General features: G+C 36.6%; 1 protein-coding gene across 1 annotated transcript; it reads left to right on the top strand.

The window, feature by feature from the left end:
- The first annotated feature begins 4,921 nt into the window (after positions 1 to 4,921).
- LOC112099247 lies at positions 4,922 to 5,431 on the top strand. The gene has a single exon (XM_024186460.1). It carries the CDS (start codon positions 4,922 to 4,924, stop codon positions 5,429 to 5,431), a length of 510 nt encoding a protein of 169 aa, XP_024042228.1.
- Positions 5,432 to 9,261: the final 3,830 nt, after the last annotated feature.

Below are 9,261 nucleotides of genomic sequence, written 5' to 3'. Positions count from 1 at the left end.
GTCTCTTCTTTCTTCTACAATACTTTTTTCTCTGAAAAAAGTACTAGAATGAAAGTGGTGTAAAGTTGTCATGGCTTATCTTTTGGCCACCCTTTGATTGGGTGTTTCTTTTTCTTGTTCCATTCTTTTTGTTTATCTTCCAGCTATTTTCATCTTCTATTATCATTAAAATTTTTGCAGATTAATCAGAGGGGTAGGAGATAGTTTTGCAGGTGCTATTATTGTTGGTATTTCTATTTTAAATATGGATGCAGAGGAACTGATTAGAAAATGTCAAACAATAACTCTAGAAGAAGAAGAGGAAGATATTGTAACTTTCATGGGAAGCATGAAGACCAGAGGGGAAAAAATGGCTGCTAACTGCTTGGTTGGAAAAGTTTTACTCACACGAAAAGTGAACAGAGAGGGCCTGAAAGTGGCCATGCAACATGCCTGGAGAATAGTAAAGGAGGTTAAAATTGAAAGCATGGGGGAAAACATATTTTTGTTTAAGTTCGGTTCAGAAGAGGAAAAGAAAAGAGTGCTAATGGGTGGACCATGGCACTTCGATCGAGCATTACTAGTGCTTATTGAACCAGATGGCATAGGGGATATTAAAAACCAACCTTTTACGCATTCATCTTTTTGGGTTCAACTACACAATATTCCTATCATGTGCATGAATAGAGAGACTATCCAAGAGTTGGGGAAGAAGATAGGTAAAGTAGAGGAAGTTTAAACAGACAATGCAGGGGAATGCATAAGGCCATTTGCTCAAGCTAGAATTTCCATCAATATAACACATCCATTAAAAAAGGTTGTTTATTTACAGAAAGGTGAAGTAAAAATTCCAATGCCAGTTTTGTATGAAAAATTATCAAACTTCTACTTCTGTTGTGCTCACATTGAGCACCAATTCAGAGAATGTTTGAAGTATAAAGGACAACCGAAAGACGAACTGCCTTACGGAGCATGGATGAGAGCAATATCACAGGCAGAGAGGGTGAAGCAAAACAAAATGAAGGAGAAGAGTGATAGGGAGCAAGCCCAAGCTAACGAAAGCTTCATAGCAGTCAGCAACCCATAATCACAAAAAAACCCACCAATCTCAATAAACAACCAGGGGCTAAACCACAGCCAAAGAGAGAATGAACAAGGTAACGATGGTAAACCAAAAGGCAAAAACCAGGGGCAAGTAGCTGACAAAGAGCCATTAATGACAGATCCAGAGCTGACAGAAAACGTGCAAATAGAGACCCAAAGTAGGGGAAAGGAAATCAGTAAGATGCTAGTGGAGGTGACTGACAATGACAACTACTTCAGAAACAAGAAAATACAGGCGGGAAACGAAAACTGGAGGGAAAAAAATTTAGAAGACAGCCTGAAAAATTTTGCTAAAGCCAAATCAGACGAGGATGAGGTGGTTAATAGGCCAAGCAAAGAAAAAATTAGGCCCAAAGCTAAAAAGTGGAAGCTGCAAGCCAGGAATCAAAAGACCTCCACCATAAGTGTCAAAGGGCCTATGTGCACCAAAAGACCCAACAATGCATTGATAGCGCACAACCCCGAAAATAAAAAGAAAAGAAGACTTAGCCCCCAAAAACAGCCAAGCAGTGGATGTGCTCTCAGTTCTAATCAAGCAAAAACCCAACTGAAGTTAGTTGACGAAGAGCATAATGCAGATATGGAACCGAAGGAAATGGCAGACAACAAATCGGTGGGAGCTGGTGGCCAGCCCCGCCGGCAGATATGAAGCTCTTAAGTTGGAACGTTTGAGGTATGGAGAAGCCTCGAACGAGATTAGCCATTAAGAAAATTCTCCACCTGCATAGGCCAGACATTTTCTTTTGTTGTAAAACAAAAATGAGGGCCAAGCAGGTTAGCTTAGAAAGTAGACATTTTAATTTTGACAATTGTTTTGTTGTGGACAAAAATGGATTAGGGGGAGGGCTAGCTTTATTTTGGACATCGAATGTTGAGGTTGAGATAAAATCCTACAACTTACACCATATTGACGCACTCGTGAAAAATGGAAATGGCAAGGTATGGAGGCGCACCAGAGTGTATGGCCACCCATAAACAAAATAAAAAACACCACACTTGGACTTTGCTGAAGAGGTTAGCAGGTATCTTCTCTCACCCTTGGTGTTGTTTCGGTGATTTCAACGAAATATTGAATTTACAAGAAAAATCAGGGGGGAATGAAAAAAATATAGATATGGTAGTAAAGTTCAGGGAGGCTGTTCAGGCTTGTAATCTTGTCGATGTGGGGTATAGGGGGTACCCGTTTATGTGGTCAAATAGGAGGTATGGCCAACACTTCATTGAAGAGCGCTTTGATAGGTTCCTATGTAGCAACGACTGGAGTGAAAATTTCCATGATATGGCAGCAACAAATTTGGTAAATTGGGTCTCCGACCACTGCCCAATTTTAATAGAAGTAAGAGAGAGGTCAAAAGATCAAAGTTATGGCAAAAAATCAATCCACAGAGAGCATTACGAGGATATGTGGAGTTCATATGAAGCTTGTAAAAACATTGTGAGAGATGAATGGGCTTCCATGGGGAGAGGAATAAGGGAAAATCCAGTAAAGCATTTCCACCAGGCTGTAAAAAATACTCTAGCCAACCTTAAAATTTAGAGTAAGACTGAATTTGTGGATAGGAAAAAGAAGCAGGATCAGTTAATCAACCAACTCAAACATGCAAAGCACGACAGTGCTCAGAGAATGGATGGAGATCAAATTAGAAGGCTTGAAAATCAAATTAATGGCATGTTGATGGACGAGGAGATTTATTGGAGGCAGAGATCAAGAGTAGAATAGTTAAAGGAAGGTGACAGAAACAACAAGTATTTTCACTCAAAGGCGTCAACGAGGAGAAAAAATAAGATATGGGGCATTGAAAACTCTCACGGGCAGTAGACAGAAGATCATGGGGAAGTAGAGAAAGAATTTTGTGAGTATTTCCAGAACATATTCACAACATCCAGCCCAAATCAAACCCAGATTCAGAGTGCTTTAGATGGAATTAGTCCAAAGGTAACCACATAAATGAACCACCAGCTGAAGGAGCCATTCACAGAAGAAGAAATTGTGGAAGCCCTGTACCAGATGAGCCCAACTAAAGCTCCAGGTCCCGACGGCCTGCCCGCTGTTTTTTTCCAGAAGCATTGGCAGACAATTCGGAGCAGTGTGATAGGAACATGCATGCACATCCTCAACGAGGGAGGTAACTTAGCTACCCTTAACCACACTTTTATTGCTTTGATTCCCAAAACAGCCAAGCCAAGGAAGGTTACTGAGTTTAGGCCAATTAGCCTTGGCAATGTGATATACAGAATAGTAGCTAAGACTATCACAAATAGGCTAAAACCAATCCTTTCGCAAATTATTTCCCCCAATCATAGTGCATTTATACCCAATAGACTCATATCAGATAATGTGATTATTGGATATGAATGTCTCCATAAAATAAGACATAGCCAAGGAAAAAAGAATAGGTTGGTGGCATTAAAGTTGGACATTAACAAAGTGTATGATAGGGTTGAATGACCTTTTGTGAAATAAACAATGAAGAAGCTTGGTTTCTCAAGGAAGTGGCTGGAATTGATTATGGGCTACATTACTTCAGTTTCCTTTTCAGTAATCATCAATGGAACCCCAAAAGGTTTCTTTCATCCAGAGAGAGGCTTAAGGCAAGGCTGTCCCCTCTCCCCATATTTGTTCATCATCTGTACAGAAGTCTTCTCAAGCTTGTTGTTACAAGTAGAAAGGAAAAAACATATCAGAGGCCTAAGATTTGCGGAGGATGTCACAATATCCCATTTACTTTTTGCGCATGACAGCTTGGTCTTCTCAACTGCATCAGTGACTGAATGCAAGCACCTGAAGGAAATTTTTGATAGATATGCAAAGGCGTCGGGATAAATTTTTAACTTTGAAAAATCATCAATGTTTTTTGGAGGCAAGATTCCTGAGGAGCAGAAAGCAGCAATAAGAAACATCTTCAACCTCAATGTGGTTTCCAAATATGAAAAATATTTAGGGCTCTCGTCGATGATAGGAATGAAGAAGACAAGCTTTTTTAGAGAAGTCAAGCTAAAGGTCTTAAGCAAGATTAATAATTGGCAGCACAAAATGTTTTCAAGTGGAGGCAAAGAAATCCTTATAAAAGTTGTTGCTCAAGCCGTCCTTACATATGCCATGAGTATTTTCAAGCTCCCTAAAGGCTTATGTGAGGAAATTCAGAGTGCAATCGCAAAATTCTGGTGGGGGTCTAAAAAAGACAAGCGTGGCATCCATTGGGCTCGATGGGACAAGCTGAGTTGTGCAAAAAGTAGGGGAGGATTGGGATTTCGAGACTTCACAAGCTTTAATCAAGCTATGGTGGCAAAGCAAGGGTGGCGGCTGATTCAATTCCCAAACTCTCTGGTTTCCAAAGTTCTTCGGGCAAGATATTTCAGAAGCTGCTCCTTTTTAGATGCAAAATCTAGCTCCAACCCATCCTTTATATGGAGGAGCATTTTATGGGGAAGGCAAGTGATTCAAAAAGAAGCGAGGTGGTGTATTGGAAATGGCAGTAACATTTTAGTGTATGAAGACAATTGGATACCAAGACCGGACACTTTTAAATCGATCTCTCCCCCAACCTTGCCAATTGATATAACTGTAGCTGATCTTATGGATGATGAAAATAACTAGAATGTGGCAAAGCTGAACCAACATTTTATGCAAGAAGATACAGAGGCTATTCTCAAAATTCCTCTTCTAAGAAGCCAAAAGGAGGATGAGATGCTGTAGCATTATGACAAGCGTGGAGATTACTCAATAAGGAGCGGATATTAGATAACCCTTAAAATCAAAGCCCTTAATGAGCCTAGCAACTCTGGATCAAACTCTAAATGGTGGAATGTTGTATGGTCTATAGAGTTACCGAAAAAAATGAAAATCTTCATGTGGAGGGCAGCTAGGAATTTATTGCCAACGACTGAAAATCTTTGGAAAAGGAAATGTTTGAAAGATCTAACATGTCAGGGGTGCAACAAGGAGGTGAAGACAATCAGGCATGCACTCTTGGATTGCAGAGCAACAAGGAAAATCTGGTATCATGCCGCTTCTTCAGTCCAAATATCAAATGCTCAGAATCAGGATATTTTAGAATTCATCTATAAGGTGTGGAGTACTTGGGGAAAAGCAAAGGCTGAACAAACAATAGCTTACTGTTGGGCAGTATGGTTTGCAAGAAATAAAAGGATTTTCGAAGGAACAAATTCAGACCCAAGAGCCTCAGCAGCAAAGGCTAAATCACTTCTAGAAGCCTATCACAGAGCTAGACAAACAGATGCATCTCACATTCATAATGTCAAAAGGGTTGTGCAGAAAAAGTGGGAGCCCCCACCTGGAAATTTTCTCAAGGTTAATGTGGATGCAGCAATAAATAGCAGGAACTAAGTATCAGGTTTGGGAGCTGTTATAAAATACCCAAGTGGCTGCAGGCATAAAACAAGTTCCACTAAAGGAGGGAGTGAGCTTTGCAGAAGCTGAAGCGATGGAGTGGGGCTTGCAGGTAGCAAAAGAATTCTTTCTATCTGCTATGATCATGGAGACAGATTGCAAAGAAGTTGCGGACTTACTTAACAACACCAAGGGCAGTAGAACAGGTATAAGATGGGTTATCTCAGACATCCAGGAGCAACGAAGAGACTTTAAAGAGGTCAAGTTGAGACATATTCCTAGAACCTGTAACACTTGTGACCATTCCCTGGCAAAACTTGCTGTAGGAACAAATACTTCAGCTATATGGCTGGATCACATTCCAACATAGATATTGAATGTATTAAACAGTGTTGTTTGACTTATGAAATGATTACTTTCATTAAAAAAAAAAGGTGGGAGACAAGATGTAATGACCCACCACGAACTCTATGGATGAGTCTAATAGTTACGTATAACTTTACTGATAATAAACTTATTAATAAGGATTTTGCCAATAATTCGACAAAACCTCCCTTATTAATAAGTTTATTATCAGTCAAGTTAGACATAACCAGCTAGACTCGCCCTTAGAGTTTAGGGTGGCTCATTACAGTTATGTATGTTTGATATGTTTGAAAAGTTTATATTAATATGCACATATAGGAATTTATATGTTTTTGCCCATGTGTTTATGTGATGAGTGACGAGAAAGCCTTAAATTGAGGATGGTACATGGCTTGACAAGATTTTAAATTCTTCTGTTGGAGTTTCATAATTGTGTTCGAGGATTGAATTATTTATGATTGTAAAGAGATACTTAAGCACATATATGAGTTGTAATTAGATTCTCCCTTCGGAGTAAGGGGCAGGTCCTTACACAAGATGAAGTGAAATATATTAAAAGCTAAACACAAATGCAGGTCGATCATTTATTATTTATAAGTCTTCTATCTCTTTTAATTTAATGTGGGATCCATTTATTGTCTACACCAGACTCCACAAAATCAACGGAAGATCCAAGTGAATTTTTTTTGCCATAACCATGTAGAGGAGCGACATCCCAAAAAGACTCAAATATTCTTGAAAACGTCTATAGCAGCCGATATTTTTGAGAAAAGATATGTTAGATTAATTCATTGGTACGATTTGATCTTAAAATGATGCTTTCCAAACATTTCTTTTATGATTTTATATTTTTATATGACGATGGAAGCGACTTATAGATGTTCTTCAACTCTTTTGTTTTGATAAAAGCTACATTTCACAACCACTTACAATTGTTGGGTCCAAGCAGTTATTGTTCGACTTTTGTTAAGAGCTTGAGTACATCTCGAGTAGCATACTTAAGTAGCAGTCTCTTGGGTGTATTGAAATCTCTAATTGTTCAAATTTGAAGGGTGTCCGGAGATCCCTAAAGAAAATTGAGGCGTGAGAGAATTGGTTGCACTTTATTGATACTGAAACGACGAATTTATACAAGACAATATGTGAGATTAAAAGAGCAAGTAGCCCAAACTTAAGCTGCTGCTGTCCTAACTAATGGTCAAAATAATAGCCACTAATGCATGACATTTATGTACAGCTAGCGTAAAAGAAATATTTATAAAAGAATTGTAATCATTGAAAATATTTTATGGAGATAATCTAGTCATTGGAAATCCATTTGATAGTGCTCTGCATTCTGCTAAATTGATCTTTATGATTTTCCAATGATTGACTTGTAATACCTGTTGTTTTTATTATTATTATTATTATTTATTAAATACCCTATTTAAAAAAGGTTTCCTTAGTGGGTAAGGGTTTTAAAAAGGCTTGGTCTATAAAAACCTCCTCTACGTTATTTTATTTTTTCAAAACCCTAGAGGTTGATAAAGAAAAGAATACAGCAGCCAACATAAGAGTAAATTCATATTTTTTAATAAGAAAAAGAGAAGATTTTGATTGTGCTCTTGCTTTCCATTAAAGGAGGTCTTAAGCTTGGATTTTGTCTTGAAGGTAGAAAAGAAGTTATAAGAATTTGAACCTCTGACTTTAATTGTGACTTTAGATTGAATGATTTTGTATGTGTTGTATTTATAAAATTGTGAAAAGTATGATCATGTATTGATTTATGTGATTATTGAGTGGAAGTAGTGTTGTTATGTTATCTTGGAAACTGTGAACAATATAGATTGAACTTACTACGACTACTGTTTTCATTGCGTTTCATGCATAAAAATTTATATATTATTAAACTAGACATCTTATCTTTCTATCCATATTTTTATTGTTCAAAAACTTGTTTTATATAAATTGTTTTAATTTTTCGAAGTTGGAAGATTGATGCTGGAAAATTTAGTTTTTCAACAGTCATTCTCACTTCTATAATTTATTTCATAACCCAAACGACTTCTGAAAATTCTAGAAATTTTTATTACAGCATGAATATATGTCTAGTTTCTGTATTTTTAATTTCGTTATTTTTGGCTTCATATAAAAATCATAGAGTAGGGCTGCTGCAATCCTGGAAACTGTTTTCCAGAATTGCGAGGGCTGAAATTAAAGCAAGTTTGGTTACTTTTTTTTATTACTAAATGCCATATAGAATTTTAATTCTGATTCCTTATTGTTTCCTCCAATTATCAAAACTAGAATCGCTATTTTTGAATATGTATAACTAAAGTTATGAATTTTTGAATCAACAGTCCTCTGTATATATCGTCACTAGACAGTTTTGATGTTTTTGGTGGAAAATCAGTTTTCAGAGATGATTATTAACTTTAATTAATATAAATTATGTATTGGATGCCAAAATGTTTACACTAGCTTTTTGTGATACTTATGATTTTCCAACATCTTTATAACTTGATAGAAATCAGCTCTTATATGATGGTCTAGTACAGTTAGTGAATTGATGTGCTTAAGTAAAAGTACATGGTTTAACGATTTTTGGGTTTTGCTATCTACATCAGAATTGAATAAGATATTGATAAGAATTTCGTCTTGATAATTATAGGCCAAGAGTGAGCTCGTGTGATTAGGGTTATTGTTGATTGCATTGGATCGAGGTAAGTAAATTCATGCATAATGTTTTATTATAAGTATATATGTAAATATTTATGAATAGAATGATGTTGTTCAAATGGATTGGCAAGGTATGGTTTTGAAGTTATTTTAAAACGATTTTCTTAAATTAGTTTTAAAAATAACTTTAATACTTGTTTTTCTATAAAGTGTTTTCCTTAAAAATGTTTATAAAGCTTTGCTAAGTCAATGTCTTATAAGCGTTTTATTGAAATATTACTAAATGATTGATATTGAAAAACTGGAAATTGTTTTAAGGTTTTGGCTCATTGTCCGTAGTTACCGTTATTGATATTATTAAACAGCTAGTTATATTGTGCGCACCTATTGACGATTATTATGGGGTAAAGTACCCTAATTGAACTATTGGCCGGGTCACCGAGAGTATATGTGATATATTGAACTATTGACCAGATCACCGGGGATACGGGTGACATTATGAGGCATGAGCAAATTGAATGAAAGAAATGTTTTATTGATCAAAGATTTCCTACACAATTATTTATTGGAAATGATTTTTACGTTATGACTTAACTGATTATGAGTTACATATGATTATAAAATGATTACTGTTTTCCTAACTTATAGTACTTCATAATAATGTTTGTATGCTTTCTCATATTAGTAACCTTGTGCATAAGTTTTCTTACAGAGTTAACGGCTCACCCCTCATCTCCAGCATTTTGCAGATTGATCTTAAAGATGTGGGCTTTTGGTCTAGCGAAGAGGATTTGTTAGCTGAA

The sequence above is a fragment of the Citrus clementina genome, unplaced genomic scaffold, assembly GCF_000493195.1.
Source record: "Citrus clementina cultivar Clemenules unplaced genomic scaffold, Citrus_clementina_v1.0 scaffold_9, whole genome shotgun sequence".
Classification (NCBI taxonomy): Eukaryota; Viridiplantae; Streptophyta; class Magnoliopsida; order Sapindales; family Rutaceae; genus Citrus; species Citrus x clementina.
The sequence above is the reverse complement of the archived record's forward strand: the minus strand, read 5'-3'. Positions and strand labels throughout refer to the sequence as shown.